A 19,792-nucleotide genomic window follows, 5' to 3' on the forward strand; every position below is an offset into this window, starting at 1 on the left:
GAAAGCGAATGAGCGTATTTTTCAAAATGTTGAACTTTTTCTTTAACGTTTCCTCTGAGCTAATACTGAAGCACAAATGAGACACATCAGGTTTACATTTATATTGGTTGTAATTATATTGAGACTCAAGACAAGGGATGGCTTGTGACTTAGTATGGTAGAGGTCTACCTCGGCTCAGTTGTGGGCATTCAATGTGTCATCTTGTTACTCTTGATAGGCAGCCTGGTGGGCAGGTGTGTCGGGTCTGTCAGTGTGCAATCTAGGAAAATGCTCACTCCACAGACCGTGCTTTCATCTGGGGAGAAAGGGACCCTACAGTACATAAAGATGAGTTATGTTTGTGTGTGCATGCATGTATGTGCGTATGTGTACAGTGACAGTGTACAGAGTCCACGTGTGCAGTTGCTACCGTGGCACAAAGCCTAAAGATCTGTATTCAAGACCAAGCTGCCGTTTACATAAAGATGTTGTTTATATGAGTAGTTTGATTCTCCGAGCAGTCCGGATCTATATTTTCTTTGTTGTGTTTTTTTTTTTTTTTTTTTTACATTGTCAGGGCTCAGTGGATAGTGACTGTTTGGCAGGCTGGAAAAGGTCTCATCCGTGCCTGCAGGTGAAGGTTTGGACAACCAAAAGTTAGAGTCTGGGGATTTACAGAGATGGATAGAGTGAGAGGAATGAGAGCTTCTTGCACATATTCTGGTCAAAGAAGCAATGTTTCATTGTCAGACGGTGAAACATCAAAGATAAATAGCTCTGTTGCTATCTGTAAGTACTGTGTTATAGGAAATCAATTCCATGATGTATGACACCAGTACTGGTATGTTTTTGTAGCTCAAATGTGTGTATTTTATGATTTATTAATATTTTCTTCTACTTGTTAAACATGTGCCTGTTTTTATCACATCCTGCTCTCTCTGAAATGCTTTGTTCTGGTTTTTTTCATGTTTTGCTGCTGTCTTTATCTCTGTCACATGAAACATATTTTTTGATGCAGCTCACACTCACACACACGCTCACTAGAACAGGCATGCAAAAGCATTCGTGAACGTAACGAGGGTCACACAGGGTGAATCCAGATTGATAATGCAGTATGCTAGAGGCGGAGTGCTGTCACTACAGTCATTAACATGGCTTTCCCATCCAAGACTGTTGCCTGCTGAAACACCAGGCTGCAAGCCATGTGAGTGAGATTTTATGCAGCATAGCAACAGTGCGCTGGGAGCGAGCTACCCCAGTGTCTAAGCTGATTTGACACAGTCAGGTGAAACAAGGTCTGAGCTTCGTGGAGAAGACTTTTTCTGTGTCTGTCTTCTTTGTAGAAGTCTGTCTGGTCCAGAATTTTGGCTTTCAGGCCAGATGATGGTATCACCAGTGGGTCAAATATTTGGTGGATTGCCATGAAATTTGATAGATTTTCATCTTGCTCAGAGGAAGGATTGTAATGAAGAGATCTACAAAAGGGATGGACACAAAATGTTACACAGACATCCATGGTTCCCATTTTGAGCATGCTGACATGCAAATGTTTTCTTTCATCCCACAGCACAGCTGTGCTTAAGTACTGTATAACCTCACAGGGCTGCCAACAATGGCTGTACTTTTTTTAGACTCTAGTTTTGTTCCATGAAGTACAATGAGTGTGTTTACAACACACAGTTATAATGGATTACATGAAGCACTATATCATAAATAAATCATTACAATCATCATGAGGCATTTCTATATTTATATACAAACAAGGATATTACCAAGAGGAAAATGTGTCCCACATAGTCAGATATGGCAGGAAGCGGAGGTGACTTTATGATATAAAGAGAATGTCCCCCCAAGAAAAATTACAAGTGGCCCAAAAAATCAATATAAATATGTTGACAGAAGTCCGTAGCAGCCGTAGTCATTATGATTGGAGAAAAAAAAGAAATCAGGTGATGTTATAAGAGTGACAGTCCATGTGGGGAGGAGGTTGGGGTGCCGACAAACATAGTCAAATATAGTCCTGCCGATAGGGACACCACATAGGGACATGCTTCTATTAGTTGTTCTTGAGTGAATGGACCAACCATGTATTTTGTTGTTTCATTTGGAGGACTTGTTGGACAAAAGACAGAAAGATGTTTAGTACTTTACAGTACAGTACACAAAATGTTGAGTAGTTACCAGTGAACAAATGAGGAATGAATGAGGGACCAACTACTAAACCATTAGTTAACAGGCAGAGTAGAGTTCTTGAGTAAAACCTAATCAAGTAGCTAATGATTAGTTCATTGAGAAACAGTTGTTAGATATGATGTTAATTCATATGTAATTCATTGTTCAAGGGTGTCTGTGAATCTTATAAGATTTTTTTACTAAGCCTAATGCATAGTTCTAGATTACTTAATTATCAACTTCTATTTTTGTGTCTCCTGTTTTTGTTTTCTTACTGAGTCCTGAACCATTACTTCATGGATACCTGTCCATTAGTTACCGATTTTGCACCCACTCAAGTGATGCATGTAAGACATTCTATCACCCACACATAGGGAAAGTGTCTGCTGTGAAAGGTATCATCTCATGCAGAAGCAACAGATGAGCAACTGTGATATATATGCTAAAAGGCCCCTGTAGACTTCTGTACATGGGCATTACTTCTAAACCTTTTAAAAGCAGAATCCAAGAAGATGGAAGTGGTCTCAGAAACCATGACCACAAGAGCCCTGTGACCAACCACTTCAATATAATGAACCACACTGTTGCCTAAGTCACTTATATTGGAATCGAACATGTCCAATTCCCTTGGAAGGGGAGACATAAACACTCTTCCTCTGAAACACTAATTATGATTCACACTCTAGACACCATCTCACCCAACGGCCTCAATAAGGAAATGGACATTCTTCTCTTTTCGAAAGTCCTGAAATCCATACGTTGTTGTCTTTGTTCTATTTTTCTTTTTCTTTCTCGGTTTCTTCTTTGTGGTCTCTATGCTGTTCCTAACTTGTTAATAATATTCCACTTGTTATAGGACAAATAGAGGTGAATCTTTAGTATCTTCCCATATTTTATGATTGACTACAAGCCCAATTGTTGTCCGATACCTTCGTTGAGTTTTCCTCCTCATACTTTTGAGTACCTGTCCATTAGTTACCAAGTCTCCTTTTCCTGCCCCTAAATGAAGTGGTCACCTTTACTGACAAATTACTACTTATTTAACAGAAAAGTTTGCTTATAATCCATTATTACTTACATCATTAACTGACTGATTAGGCTTTGCTCAAGAACTGCATGTTAACTAAAGGTTTCGTAGCAATTAGTTCCACATTTGTTCATCATTTGTTTCCCTGGTAACTACTTAAAATGTTGTGTGCCTTATGTTTTCTAGCACCAACACAGCCTGTACTCTATCATTATGACAGGAGGCAATGGGGTTTATAGAAGACAGTAGTCGAACACTGGCATAAGACAGACACTACCAATTATCTTGACCTAAGGTGGTATACTTGTTTACAGCGATTACCAGGGTATCAGTATTAATTTGCAATGACTCTCTGACGCTTTAAATATGTAGCGTCTTCACTCTAACAATGAGTCACCCATTAATGATGGCATATGATAAGAAAAGCACCATCTCACTCTCCATCTTGCTCTTCTTGCTATTCTATATTCTTGCCCTAGCTGTCACACGTTTGACGATGCTGTAGCAGCGTACGAGTGACAGAGGGGACTCTGAAACGCTGGCTGTGTATGGAGACAAATTTTTTCTGCCTCTGCACATGGCCTGATCTGTCTTGCTTCAGCCCCTCTTACATCATGGCACGTGCCCCGGGGCTTTCTCTCTACAGAGCAGGCATTCTGTATTTAGAGCCTGATTTATACACAAACACACATACCATTGGGGAAGGCGCAATGAGTGTTCTTTTCCCCTGCCGCAACTGCCAGCAATATTATCATCTTCCCACACTTCAATGTGCCTTTAAGGATAGCATTCAGAAAGAAAGAAGAGAAAAAAAAAGATCTTATGAAAGCTAACAGTATTTTTAAAAGCATAAGTGAACGGAGAATTCGAGAGACATTCGGTTTAAAGCATTCTGAACCCGCTCGATTCGAAGTCTTAATTAAAAGAAGCTTTTCTTTTGTTCTTTTTCTTCTGTCTTATCCATTTCTTCTGTTCCAGGTTACAGTTTTAATCTCCTGTCTTTTCTACCACTCAGCGTGTGTTTGTAAGATTTGCAACGGAACTCAATCGACACCCCACGGATGCACTGAATAGCGAGGTGGATGCGAGGGGGGAATCCACCTGGTAAACTCGCGACGGGAGGAGAAGCGAAAAATAATCCCAATCTCTCCCTTCTCTTTCTCTCTCTCTTTCGCATTCTCTCTTTCTTCTCAGGTTGTTAGAGGGCTCGATGTTCAACGCAGAAGTGAAAGAAGGAGAGATTCTGCCTCCCACCATTCAGAGGCTGATGAAAGGATACAACAAGTACCTCAGGCCTTTCTTTGACAGTAAGGGAATTGCAGACACATGCAGCTATGGAAATGACAGAACACGCACAGGAAATGTGTGTTTGACAGGGAACAGGAGAGGTTCATATAACAGATTTGTGTCTGCATGTGCCTACTGAGTAATATCAGCTGACATTTTAATTTACTGCAGATGGATATCATGATGTGAAATAGAGTCAAATGTATCTTTGAAATAGGTTTTCTCCCATGATTGCCATGGGTGTAATGAAATTGTAACAAGAAAATATGTGCAGAAGAAAACAGCATTAGCTTCAGTACAAAGCCAGTAAAGAAGACTTAGTGCACAATTTACTTTAAATACTAATATAATCTAAAACTGTAATGTAGTCGGGACTTTTAATCAAGATCGGAGCTGCTACAGTAATACGTGCTGTGATTTAGATTCCAATTTTCAGCAGGCGACTTATTTACTTGCAGTAGAGAAACAATGTCTATCTCAGCGAAGGCTCTCAGAGGAAAGAAGTTATGTAATTTTCCTGCAAATCCCTCACTGTTGTTATTGTTCCGGGCTCTGACAATCTGTCAATCTGATTACGATTTGTTTCACTCGCTGTTTGATCTGTAAGAACACCTTGGACTTCATTAAAGCAAATTCTCAGAATAATCACAAATCCCTGCCATGTAAGAACAAAAATGTAGTACACACTAATGGTAAAAACACAAACAGAGTGAATTTGTGCAAATATAATTGTGAGAACTTCCTTTGTTTGTGTTCATTCTCTAACCCTTGAGGGGCATCATCACCCAGATGCTTCCCTAAAACTTCCTCACCAGTGTGCTTTGCATTCTGACAGCATTTTAGCAGTCACATATATACTAAGTTGAAATATTTTCAACTTTTTGGGGTAAGGTGTAGTGTTGCTTTGCTTGTCAATGTATCTCTCAACAACATAAGCACAGCCCCAGGCACAGCCAGAAGGGTTAACCGCCTCAGTCTGCCCAGATTTTTTGGTTTAAAAAAATAAAATAAAGAAATACACAAATAAAAACTTGCGTACAGTACAATAGACCTACGGTAGGCACACACAGTATATGTAATACAACAACAGGCTCGGTTGAGAAGGAGAACGGGAGGATGAAACATAGGACAGCGGCAAAGTTACTCCTCTTTGATGGTGAATCAGGGAGAATTAATTCCCTGCAGGAGATTCACACTCGACAGACTGCAGCTGCTGATGTGCCAGCGATGTGGGGTCTTGAGCGTTTAAAAAAAAATCTGCCGTCCTTGGATAATGCTTCATTATACAACACTACGATTTATTATACAACCATATATCCGTTTGTCTCCTCAGTAAACCTTGTTATGTCATACAACTGTGTCACACATGCATTTAAACACACACTAAAGCACATTCAAATGGTGGGGATAGTATTTTATTGGTTGCTTCTGTGTTTCTAGATGGTCCTGTAACAGTTGGTATGAGCTTGGACATCGCCAGCATTGACACCATTTCAGAGATCAATATGGTAAGACAATGATTTCATGCATCACTGATTACTGTGACTCACCAATAAACCCAACACTGTATTGATGAGTTAGTAAAGCATTAATCAGTTTAAAAGACCAGTTTTTTTTAAACTAATGACCTCCTTATGTCCTGCTTACTTTACTTAATCATGTCAGTCCCTGGGCAAAATTAGCATGTTTGTACTAATTCCATGTATCTGCATCTCAGACCCTTCTAGTAGTTTTCAAATATAAATGTATTGGATTTTTCTTTTTCATAATAACCAAGGCTGTTTGAAAATTAAGAAACATTTCAAGTCACAAAATGGATTTATTTGAATTCTGAAGGCATCAATTTATGATAGCTCATTACAGAGCAGTGATCAAACTAAGCAATGAAATCCATGAGGTTCGATTTGTAACTGACAGTAAAACATACAATAAACTTAGTATCTTTTATCTAAGTCAAATCAATCTAAGTCATTGACCCTTTCAATTTTCCCTTTTTTATAGGTGTCAAGTGTCAACATCTTTCTTATGACTAAAGCATCATAGACTAGTGGGACACAACCAACCTGATGTGCACACGTTGTTTAAACAAAACTCAATAGCCAATTTTGCTCATAAAGAACAGGAGTATTGATATGTTGACTGACAGCGAGACACAGCGGACAGTTCATGTGTCAGCCCCGGTTATGCATTTGACAGGACACCAGCGTTCCACTGGGACTGGTAGAGCTGAAATAACTAATTCCTGTTGTGCTGAACGTTTGCTTTAGGAAATTGCACTCACAGCTTGTTGCCACACAGTGGAAGACACTGATTATGACTACATATGATGTAACACCATGGATTTAAGAATGGAGGTCCTTCACAAAAAAATATGTTCAGAGTCCTGAAAAAACTGAAAAGACTTGCTGACTTGAAGCAATGGTGTGGATTACTGTTGCTTCAGGTGCAGAAAGGCTCAGACACCTGACGCCATCAATACTCAACAATGAGTAGAAAAAAAAATGAGGCTGACTAATGAAATACAAATACACAAGAGAGGCTTAGTTTGCACAATACAAAAAAAGAAACTTGTCTGTCAGCACATTATTGACATGCTTGTTAAAACAGTCTATTAGCCATTGTTGTGACCTTTGCACCCCAATCCTACAGGACTACACCGCCACCATATTCCTCCGCCAGCGCTGGACGGACGAGCGCTTGGTGTTCGAGGGCAACAAGAGCCTGAGCCTCGACGGGCGCCTGGTGGAGCTCCTCTGGGTACCCGACACCTTCATCGTGGACTCCAAGAAGTCCTTTCTCCACGACATTACCGTGGAAAACAGGCTGATCCGCATCTTCCCAAATGGGACCGTCCTTTACGCACTGAGGTTGGATAATGATCTAGAATGTTGCTTCATTGGTTGTTGTTTGTTTGTTTGTTTTTCAGCTCAGACAGATGTTGAAAAGGAAGAAATAGAGAAGAAATTGACTGAAGGAGGACGCGTGGGTTGAATTTAAGATAATGTGTTGGTGAAGCAGGGGGGTTGTGTCAATTCTCTTACTTGGGTATTGGATTGCATGAGTGGAGGAGCATGAGATCTATCGATATAAAGAGCTGTTGGCTACCAGAGCAACATAAGACCTGTTAGGATCCTTCCAGTAGATATTGCTCTGTGGGCAAGAGCTTAACATCTGACGAGCTCTCGGTGAGCTTCTGAAACGCGCAATACTTTGGCATTTTGATTAGATTTGATTAGGGCCGAGCAGACAGGTTCCAGATAGAAAGGTTATAGATGATCCAGTGGGGGAATTTGTTGAGCTCTTTTAAGCCTTTGATGATGGGATTTTCAAATCCTAATATTTTTATGTCACATGCTTTAACCTCAGCCTGTCTATGGATTGTGTAAGAGCTGGCTGCAGTCCTGATTTGACTTCACTCACTCTGTGCTTTTGTGCCTTGACCTCATTGGTGCTTAACTTTTTTTTCTCATTCATACAGTGTAGAGGTGGTTACGCATGTTCTGGTTACACAATGAGGAAGGGGGGAAAATGTCACATGGGAACTGTTCTAATGGCAGCTTTGCAACTAGCATGAGGGTAAAAATGTATGTGGGTGTTTTCCTATAGTAAATTGGGTTGGGTATTCAGGCTCAGCTCAGGCCTGCCTCGCAGTTAATCATGTTTCCATCCACCAAGAAGGGACTGCAGCACGAGAAGAGGCGTGAGCACATGCATGTCTGTGTTATCCATTATGTGTGAGTTTGGATGTATGGTTTTATTTTTAACAAGTGCGTGACATTGTTATGTTCAGTGTGACTCCATTTGTTGATTTGTGTTGCTCTGGATGTGCGTGTGTGGGCTTCATGGGCATTTCCCTACATACTCCATACACATTTTATGGGGTTTTACTGTGACTGGGGAAATGTGGAGGCACGATGGCACCTAACAGTCACAGCAAAAGACCAGTGAGAGTTAAGACAAGCCTTAAAAAAAGATAATCAGGAGAGGGATTGTCACCTCAGGGAACTGGGGCTGTGAAAAAGGACAGGATGAAGTGAGAAATGTGAGGTGGACAGCTGTGGTAAATGTTTCAGTGCTGTGCCAGGGGGAATACATGAGAAAGCACTGAGGGGGAGCAATTCAGAGGAAAGATTCAATTTAAGAATTACAGTCCTGGATGATACATTTATGAAGGTCCAGTTTATATTTGTGATGAAAAAATATACATCATGAAACCACAAATCAATTTAGGTAGAATTTCTGGAGGGTCCACTTATATTTTTTCATTTAAAAGTCAATGTGCTATAGCTTATTGGTATAATAAAACAAAGCAATATTCAATGAATCATATGAATACATATTGAATTGTTTCATTTTGTTACTGACATTTGATAATTGATATAAATATGTTTAATTGGAACGTTAGGAAGAATCATTCTAACGTTAATATTTGATCATATTCATGTTGAATCCATCATGTCATGTATTGTTAAACAGGTAGTGAGCGTATTGGGACAAACCATTTATATTTCATCAACTTTTCATCATAATCTATTTCTTATATAAAGTCTGAAGCTCCACACTGATAGAACACCTCTGGAGCCACCTCTAAAAATGTTAATGCAAGACAGGTATTCTTAATTTGCAGTATTAAGATTGAGTGGCTTTCTACATACTGACCTTGATTTACAACACAACAACAATGAAAAGTAAAAGCTTCATTCTGTTATGTGGGGGTGAAACAGGTAAACTCAAGTGCAGACATTAAAGGCGTGAAAACAGGGATGTAATGGCAACAAGGTGGTTATTATGAAGACTGGTGAAAGGGAATGAAGTCCTGGGGAAGCTTGGGCATGTAGCTGAGATGCTCAAGGTCTTGAGCAGGTAGCTCGGAAACTGGAAACTAGGAGCTAAGGCTTGGGCTGGAAGATGGGAAGAACAAGGGTCTAGGACAGGGAAGCAAGGCTGAAGCTAGAGAAAGAGCACATAGAATTGCAGGGAACAGGAGTCCGGGTTAGGTGAGGGATAAATTAGGAAAGACAACAAGAAAACTTGAAAGTGCATGTAAAATTATGTTGACTAATGGTCAGCAGAGTCCTTTTATTTGGCATCGTGGAAGTGGCAGAGCTTAGTCTTTGTAGAGGTTTGATTAAAGAGATGATGGGCAGGTGTTCACCTCTGGGAGCTGTGAGACAGACAGGTGAGTCATTGGAGGCTGCTGAAACACTGGAACATGAGACGACTTCTGCTGGCTAGTAGCAACAAGGGACTTGGACCTCTGCAGGTTGAGCTCAGCAGGAAGGTGGTTGGGCTGGAAGCTACGCTAGGCAGTCGCATTGGGAACCACACCTCCTTTTGGAGACTCCACAGCACACTGTGAAACTAGCAAAGAAAGTCCCTTCAAAAGTTGACTGCTGAATGTCAGAGTGGTTCCTCAGCTGATCCATATTAGGCTCCTGGGGTTCAGGGAAGGCAAGTTCTGGATAGGTGGGTAGCGGGCTAGTATGGCAGATCAGGTGCAGGACATACAAGTTGGGTACTAGCTGGAGCTGAAATAGGACTTGCAGCATAAGTGGTCACAATATCTGCCAAATTAAGTTGTAGTTCTAGAAACCACAGCTTTGATGAAATAGTGTGGAATGCCAGAGAAAGAGCTGCAGAGGTTTCACTTATGTGGGGGCAGAACAGGTGAACCAAAGTGCAGACTCTCAAGTTTAGGAAACAGGAATATAATAGCAACAAGGTAGATATTATGAAGACTGGGTAAAGGGAATGCAGTTCTGGGGAAGCTCAGGCTGGTAGCTGAGAAAATGCAGCTGGGGCTTGCGGTAGGTAGCTGGGAAACTAGAGTTGAAGATTGGGGTGGAAACTGGGAACCAGGAGCTGAGGTTCGGGCTGAAAGCTGGGAAGCGCGGTAGACCAGGGCAGGGAAGCAGGGCTGACAAGCCAAGATGAGGGGTTGGAGACAGAGCAAAAGGAACTGCTGGGAACAGGAGACAGGGTTAGGTAAGGACAAGAACACGAAAGCGTAGACTGACGGGTAGCAGAGTCTATGATCTGTCAGTATGGAAGTGGCAGAGCTGAGTCTTTGTAGAGACTTGATTACAGATACGAGGTGCAGCTGGTGTAGCACTGCCCGCACTTTAGCACACCTGTCTCCACTCACACAGTCACCACACACACAGTCACACACACACAGGGAGACATTGGGTACATTTCAAGTGTCGCTTTTCACCTGAACTAGAGGTTGTTCCGAATCATCATTTTGATGGCCGTCTCAAGTGTCTTCTTTTGGCTCAGAGGAGCGAGGAGGGATCTCTGAGGAGCTATGAGCGAGGATACATGAGAGCAGCCATCCATGGAAGTCTTTTACCGGCAAACAATCCCCCTTATTTATTGACTGGCCACTGATCTGATACATCACAACATCTCTGCAGTTTGACACCGAAGTGGAGACAGATTACAGATTAAACTCAAGTATATCACTCCAAAGTTTTATAAGCTATTTGTTTTCTGATTCACCATCTAGATAAAAAATCAACAGAAGAACCACAACTTTCTACATTTGTTAGAAAGGAGAAACATTTTTTTGAGTTACATAATCTCCATTTTTCCTGAAACATTTAGTCTAATAAACAATTTCCAATGTTCAAAAGACACTCTGACTATATTCTGGGTTATTAAATAATGCATTCACAATCAGAACATCAATAAATACAAATGCAGATAATGAATAAATAATATAAATGCACTCTGCCAGTAGAAATGGTTCATATGTCACAGTAGGAATGTTTGGTTTGGCAGGTGTCAAACAGATAACTTCATATGTAATATAACAGACTGCAGAGAGAAAACACTGCTGATCTGTTAGAGATAACAAACCTTTATCAGTGTTAGAACATGTGCAGACAACAGCCATCAAAAGTGGCTGCAGCTGTTGAAGTCGACTGACAGCTGATCCAGCTGTGATCAGTTGCCGCTCTTATCAGAAACAGACATTGCTTTACGTGACTCTTCAGAGGAAACAACATCTCATGTCTCTAAAAACACTGTCTCCTGTCCTCATGTGGTATCCTCACGTCTCTACGTACATCCACGATGGTCTGGGTGGGAATAAGATGCAAGGAGGGAAACATGGATGCAATATAAGGGACTTGGGATGCACCCACTGAAATGGAGGTAGATGGAATGGCAGAAGATGTCCCAGGGGCAGATGTAACACATTACAGAGATGCATTCATATAAACCAAAATCTTAGCCTAAACATCAGCACAATTTAAATCACAGAGTGAGGGAATCATTCAAATTCAAAATCTGCTCTTTTGTTTTCTAGAATAAACACCTGTGTACTCTGATCATTGTGCAAGAACATACTGCAGAAGTAATATGAACTGTAGCTATGAATTCCCCTTTAATAACAACTTCTATGTCTTTCAGGATTACCACCACTGTGGCCTGCAACATGGATCTGACCAAATATCCCATGGACAAGCAGACCTGCACCCTACAATTGGAGAGCTGTAAGGACACTTCATATTTAATCAAGAAAATCAGAAGCATGCAGCTTGAAGCTATGGCAGCAAGTTGGTGGGAGGGCATGATTTCAAATGAATCTGATCAAACCAAAAGGATCAAACAGATCACGTTCTCTCATCCTCTAAACTGTGTGTGTGTGTGTGTGTGTGTGTGTGTGTGTGTGTGTGTGTGTGTGTGTGTGTGTGTGTGTGTGTGTGTGTGTGTGTGTGTGTGTGTGTGTGTGTGTGTGTGTGTGTGTGTGTGTGTAAGTCAGCATGATTATGACAACCAGTCTGAAGGGCCAATTCCAGTCATGATGTTTTATCTTCCGGTGTATGTTCATCAGTTTTAAATGTCTTGATGACTATCATGAAAACAAAGCAAAACTATGAGGTAGCTCATGTGAAATTCACCTGCCCTTAAACAAACTGTGTGTGCTAATTAGTAAGTTTTAGAGGTCTTGGTAGGTTGTTGTTGTTTTGAAACTAAGCTAATTGTATCCTGCTTGTAGCTCCAAAGTTAAAGGTACCCTGTAGAGTTTTTGACCACTAGTAGCACTGTGGAGTACTCTTTTTACAATTGGGTCCTGATTCTGTTTATATCCTGGATGGGCACTATTTTGCTGATCAACAGTTGGTCTTGGTGATGGACAAAGAAACATAGCAGTTCATCAGCATTGCATAAGCAAAACGACTGCTAGCAATTAAATGTGCATGTAAGTCAGTGACAAATAAGGGTTGGCAAGATAAGTGATTGAAATCTTTAAAAAATGTCTTCAAAGCAGCATCAGGTTTGTTAAAATGTTCATTTTTTATTTCTGTAGGTTTTATGTAATTTGAAATGACATTTGCACCATTATTTAAAAAAACAAAAACATTTTAACCAAAAGTAAGACTGAATGCTCCTGAAAATGTCAAATGGTGTAACCATAAAAGAATGATAAATATTAAATATTTTGTCCACCTATATTGTATTTAAGTGTAATACAAATAATAACTTCATTTAAATAAACGTAAATGGTTCCTGATTGACACGATTCTCCAGATTAAATGTAATATTTAGAAACAATTGTTTTCCATTACCTTTATTTAATATACAAGTTATAATGTAAGATCATGCAAACTAGTTGATATGGTGTTTTATTGAGAATTGAGTTTAATTATTTGGTACAAAGTTTCTATGGTTACACCACTTAGACATTTTTGCCATAATCCTCTAATATATTCTCTCAAAATGGATTAAAAGCAGAAATGTGATGCTGGGTCCACAAAAAAGAATGTGTGCAAGTTATTCATATGTTTATTTTCAAGTTTTAACCCCTTTAAATTTGACTAAACCACATGGACCCAAAAACATGTCACTGACCCATGTGAACAATGCAGGAGTTAATGTTTTGTGGGGAGGAGAATGCATTCAACTGATTTGTTATAGCTCTATAATACATACAATGTACCTGGGTGAAAAGAGCTCACAGGGTACCTTTAATGCACAGCCCTGACAGTGATATTGATCTTCTCATTTAACTCAAAAGAGGAAATACGTGTTTTCCAAAAAGTCAAACGACTCTGTTAGTGCTTTACTGATCCAACTATGCTCCTCACAGCAGTCTTTTCCCCAAAAGCCCTTTTGCACCATGTTTAAGGATTGGCCCTGTGCCTGATACCAAGCACACCTAATCTTACAAATCCTTTAATCTCAAATTAATATTTTATGGAGGCAACTCCCTGCCAGCAGGCTTCAACAATGTCTTTGTTCAATTGCTAAAATTCAGGAGTTTCTTGACATTTTCTTGAAATAAGAGGAGAGATTTACCTAATTTTTATATTTTACCATTGATCCTAAGTGGAAGTGGTGGCAGTATGTTGATAATTAAAACAATTCATTATTGAGATTAAATTACATGACATGATGCATTAGGTGGCTTGTGCGATCCAGGTTCGGAAGGATGAAAAAGAAAAAACTCCATGCTATTAAACGCCAACTAACCAGCCAGGCTAAGCTAAGTCTGATCCCTGCCAGAAGCCCACCGGGACCTCAGTACCAAATAAAACATTTAACGGCAGCTCCAGTCCCACTTAGTGTACAAAAAGACATCTGGAAGTTAAAGTTAGGTAACTGAGAGGATGATGGATCCTTCCTCCGCCGCTTCGATAATTCCAAGCTAAATATCTGCATCATTCTCTCTCTCTCTCTCTCTGTCTCTTCCGCCCTCTCTTCCAATCTCTCTCCCTCATCCTCTGCTGTTTTCTCTCTCTTTTCCTTTCTCATCTCATTCAATCTTGTTCTCCCTGTTTCTTTATGAAGATGTATATTCAAGGATTTATTTCTTTTAATGCTGTGCCAAAAGTGGATCCTCTGCACAGGAGGAAGGTTTAAAGACAGAGTCGTTGTGGGAGGCTGCTGAGCGTTAAGATCAGATTACGGTAAAATATTTAGCAGGTTCTGACAGCAAAAAGGAGAGTGGTAGTCCTTTGTGATCTCTGCTTTAATTCAACTTTTTGTGGCCCCTTTTTAAAACTGACAGAGCGTAAATGTGGCCACTTGTTTACGAGAGGCCATGGGGCACTGGAAGGTTGAATGTACCCCCATGTTACTCTTTCCATGCTATTGCACATCATGTCACTATCCATTTGTGTCTGTAATTTGTACAGTAATGTCAGAGCTTTAGGTCAGGAAAATAATGAGTTCTTCTTGTAAGAGCATTACAACAGAGAGAGAAAACAGTGGATTTCCAGGACCTTTCAGCATCAAAGTCACCATTACCCTTCATTAAGGGATTTAGCTCCTGGCATCATGGCTCAGCCTGGTCAATAATACATGACTCCATATGGGTTTAAATGGGAGAGTGATAGCAAATTAATGAGCATCTCATATACACCAGATTATAGAGGTGTTACTGCAGCTTCTTCTACATTTCCTTATTCTCTTGCTCCCTCTGCAGATAAATTAGGAAAATACACCATAGAGGTTTAAGCCTTGTTAATCACATTTTCTTCCCCCTCCTTCGCAGCGAGTCGTGGAGCTCGACAAATGTTGTCATCAGAACCACACCACCACACCACACACACTCTTATTTTGTTGACACTATTATACTTACATCGCTCTGACAAAAAAGCACGACCACACCGGCATCTATTCACAGCATTAATTTTGCATGTCCCTCTTATTCTGAGGTGTATTTGGCTTATCAAGGCTCTCTAGGGCCCGGTGCACTATGCATGATTAGTCAGTGATGGTATGAGGCAAGAGTTAAGCTTTCATTTCTTTTGCTATCCCCTTTGAAGAATTGAGTGAACACCATAAATGCATTTCCATTAGTGATTCCTGTTGAATCTTCCCTGTGTCAAACTGTGTTAAAATGAATAATGGGAGAAGATTCTGTTTCCGCTGCATGAATGAAACATTAACACTGTTTCTTGCTTGGTTGAGGTGGTTACATATTATGCTAATTCCATGTGTTGATTTACTTGAGCGTTGCAGAGAGTAAGACCTTTACCCATTCGCTTCTCAGGGGTAACATAGTGTCTTAAACTAGCCTTTTAAAAGAGGTTTTCAAATTCTCTTTTCCAAATGTCTCTCTTGTGCTGATATTTAGCATAAGGGTAAATCTACCACCCACCATGGACTGCAATCCCAAACAACTCAAGCATGAGAGGAGCGGATCTTAGCATAACAGTCAATTAACATTCCAAGCTGTTCCCACCGTTGCTGCGTTGGGGTTTAGTAAAAACCTACTTATGCTGTATCTATACCATCTTCATTATCATCATCGCCACCACTATCATTATAATTATAGAAGCTTTGCTGTGTCATGATGAGAAGGCAAAAGCTTTTAATATGGTGGGTAACTGCTATTAGTGTTCATCTGCCGAACTGTCATTGAGTAAGGCGTTAATCCTCAAACTGCTGCAGGGGACAAATTCACTTTTGTGTTATTTTTCCCCAAAAAACGTCAATGTATATCCCGTTCTATCCCTTTTACAGGGGGTTACAACATCAATGATGTCATGTTCTACTGGACTAGAGGGAATGAGTCTGTTAGCGGCTTAGACACACTTCAGCTGGCCCAGTACACAGTGGAGGACCACTACACCTCTGTGTCAGAGGCCGTCTATGAAACTGGTAACTATTTCTTAAGGTTACTCTCGAAAGATTTTGAAATGACTGACTCGGCGACCCTGAAAGATTGCCACATTTTCTACCTTTAAAAATGTCATGAAAAGCAGAGAGCAGTGATGAGACCAAAGGCAACGTTGCAGTAAAGGGTTTATTTCCTTTGACGTGCATAGAAAGACCAAAAGTACAGGGCTGAACTGAACAAACTTGGAAGAACTGATGAAAACTAGGCAAGAACTGACTGACTGAACTGATCAAACCACATGGAACAGGTGGCACAACGCAAGGGAAGGCTGGGAGCTGATTGGCTAGGGAAGACACAAGGAGCAAGGCAGGGCTAATGAGGAAAATACAGGGTAGGTTTGAAGAGGAGAACACAAGGAAGACATATAGAAAAACTGAAAATCAAAACCCAGACAACACGTAGGCAACCCAAATATAGACAAGCAAGACCAAAAGACCAAAAAGTAAAAAATCCATGAGGCCATGACAAAAAAGGGCCATCAGAAAAAAGTAACCCAAATAAATGTATTTTGTTTTGTATTGATATCTTAAAGTGAATGTACTGTAATGTGATATTCTTATAAATAGTGACTGTTTCACTATACATATCTTTGCTGTTTTATGAAGTGCACCACATTTCTTTCATCAAGTATATTTACAGACTTTTGCTCTTCTTCTCAAAGGCAACTACCCCAAGCTGGTCTTCCACTTTGAACTGAAGAGGAGCATTCTGTATTTCATACTGGAGACTTACGTCCCCTCGAGCCTGCTGGTTGTCCTCTCATGGGTCTCCTTCTGGATCTCCCTGTCCTCTGTTCCAGCACGTATTTGTATAGGTAAGGCAAAAACCAATCTTTGTGTCAGAGCAGATATATATTGCACCACTATACCTTCCAGACATGTAGGTATTGCTCCTATGAGATAAAGAATTCAACCTCTCTTTCTCTATATATATGTTATAAATCTTCAGTTACTTTAACTTTTCTAGCTGTGGTCTTTGTTCTGACATCAGTATTCCTGTACTGTTGCACACATACTGAAACTCTGCTCCCCTTTAGTGAGCACACATGTTGCTTTGGGTTTGATTTCAGAGCACTGAGGGTTGAAGAGAACATCTCTGACACGGTGTTATCTAGTGGGAACATCCAAACATAGATCTGTTCCGTTGAATTAGATCCACAACTCCTCCAGGGGTCTCAACATGTTCTCAACACATACAAATCTACAAGCTATCCTACTTTATGGCACATTGGATGTAAAGGGATTGTTTCTATGTGGTTATTTGTGTTGCTGCTGTTATTTATCCTTGTCAGTGTGAGTGTCTGTGTATCTTTATTATATAAGGACACACCAAGGTAAAGAAATCAGTTGTTATGGGACATATGCTTATTCACTTTCTTGTAGAGTTTGATGAGAAGATCATTACTCATGTTCATTAAGTATGGGGCCTGTGACTGGAGGTGATAAGCTTAGCTTAGCATGAAGAAAGGTAAAGAAAAAAAAACAGCTAGCCTGGCTCTGTCCAAAGTCTAAAACTAAGGCTACCAGCTTCTTTAACTTACTAATTAACACGTTATATATTATGTATTTACTTGTTTTCTTTATTTAGGTTGCAAGGCAACCAGCTGAAACTCCAGGAAGTCACTGCACCTGACCACTGTTTGCCACTAAATACAGGACGTGTCTTTACATTTCTGTTTGTGTACTGAAGCAAACAGGAAACATGTTAATTACTGACATTTAAACACTGTTGGTGTGTATTTTTTAATTTGTCAAGAGCTCGGCTAGTTGTGTCCAACTGACTTTCCAAAGTTTATGCTAAGCTAAGATAATCACCTCTTCTTTCTAGCTCCATACTTAATGCACAAACATGAGTGGTATGAATCATCTACCTTAACTCTCTGAAACATTAATCAAGGTTTAATCCCCCATTTATTGATCAGTTAGATTGGCTATTGATGCATTTTAAACAGATCTGTGGTTCAACATTTAGTATAGAAACTTTTTATGAGGGGATTCCTACTGTGAGGGTTAAATCAGAATCAGAACCTTTATATGTGTACATACTGTAAGAACATATGACAAGCATCAGTGCTCTAGATGATGGATTGTAGATACCTGGTCATCATCTCTAGGGATGTGGGGTCTATGATGTCTTACGTTTAGTCTTTGCACCCTAAGGTCACTAACAGGAATGCAGCATTGAAAGCCATATTTGAGTCATATACATAATGTCTTAATGTCATAATGGCATCTTCTCACGCAGCCTTGTCGTTTTGTGCCCTTTATTTTCTTTCAACGTAGTCACATGTAACATACTGTACATCTATTATCTCTCTGATTGTTCTTATACTGTAAATTTAGGGTAGTCCTAACTGTTGATTGTGCCTGTGTGTTCTGTGACAGGAGTGACCACAGTACTCACCATGACCACCCTCATGATGGGAGCCCGGACGTCACTGCCGAACGCCAACTGCTTCATCAAGGCCATCGACGTGTACTTGGGAATCTGCTTTAGCTTTATCTTCGGGGCGCTCATTGAGTACGCCGTCGCCCACTTCTGCACCCTCACTTACACCGACACCCACATTCTCATGGTGAGACCCTGCTGACTGTACTGTCTTGTCGTTCATTGTTGTGGTCATTGCTGTTGTCACGGTCACAGTCTTCATCATCATCATTACCATCATCATCCGAACTGTGCGGTAAGTTTAAAAAACACGTTGAGTTCGTTCTATTATGGGTGCCGTTTCTTTTAATTTGCGTGCGTTTAACTCTTTCCTTCCCTCTCCAGCACTACGGCCACCAAATGCACGAATTCGAAGACGAGATGAACGGCATCGTCACCACCATCAGTCACACCAACAGGGCCAAGAGACGCAAGGAGCCTGCCGCGACCCCTCCCACAGCTCCCACCTCCACAGAACTAACAGTCAGCCCGGCCAGCCCTTCAGGCAGTGAGCCAAAGCCCGAGGCGACCCCTCCGGAGCGCACCAATAGGTGCCTCACTGTCCTGGCCACCGTCCGCAAACTCTTCGGCTTCATAAGCTGCTGTCACATCAAGAACCCCCACCACATAGACAACTACTCAAGAGTCAGCTTCCCCCTGTCTTTCGTCATGGTTAACCTGCTCTACTGGACATATTATCTGTACTTTTAGCATTTGCTCGCGTGCAGCACATTTTCCCAGAAAGTGTGAGACTGAGCGTGTATGTAGTATTTTACTGTATGTACTGTATGTATGTACAGTAAGTGTTATTTAGGTGTTTTCCGACATGAGTGTTTACAATTTCTACATTTGGATTCATGATTGAAGTAGCGTATTTATAATGAAAGGCAAAAGTGATGCTTACAGTATGATTACAGCTCCATTTTTTAAAAATAATAACCTTCTTGAATTGAGTCATTGTTCTAAATTTAGTGCAGCTGGTTTTTGGCCGTTCTGGCACCGACTGAAGATATTTGCTAAATTCTGATACACCTTGAGATGAAAAGAACATTGCTTAGGAAGATAATAATAGCCAGTCTGCATCTCTCTTATCGCTGTAGCATATTTATTTAAACTATATCGCTGTCTGGCAAAGAGAAGATGGAGCTGTAATTTGAGGTTTTGTGACAGAATTTGGCGGTGTTATTGAGAGGAGAGAAAATGCCCATTCCACTTTGATTCTCCATTGTGATGGATTGATCATTGATATTCTATTCATTTTCCA

The 19,792-nt window shown here is 40.5% G+C and overlaps 1 protein-coding gene across 1 annotated transcript; it reads left to right on the forward strand.

Moving 5' to 3' along the window:
- The first annotated feature begins 349 nt into the window (after positions 1-349).
- LOC133991643 (gamma-aminobutyric acid receptor subunit pi) lies at positions 350-19,239 on the forward strand. The gene is made up of 10 exons (XM_062430130.1): positions 350-369; positions 2,024-2,041; positions 4,359-4,486; positions 5,907-5,974; positions 7,116-7,333; positions 11,883-11,965; positions 15,945-16,082; positions 16,763-16,915; positions 18,486-18,676; positions 18,874-19,239. The coding sequence occupies exons 1-10, from the start codon at positions 350-352 to the stop codon at positions 19,237-19,239; spliced, it is 1,383 nt and encodes a 460-aa protein (XP_062286114.1).
- The last annotated feature ends 553 nt before the right edge of the window (positions 19,240-19,792 follow it).

Source organism: Scomber scombrus, chromosome 12, assembly GCF_963691925.1.
Source record: "Scomber scombrus chromosome 12, fScoSco1.1, whole genome shotgun sequence".
Classification (NCBI taxonomy): domain Eukaryota; kingdom Metazoa; phylum Chordata; class Actinopteri; order Scombriformes; family Scombridae; genus Scomber; species Scomber scombrus.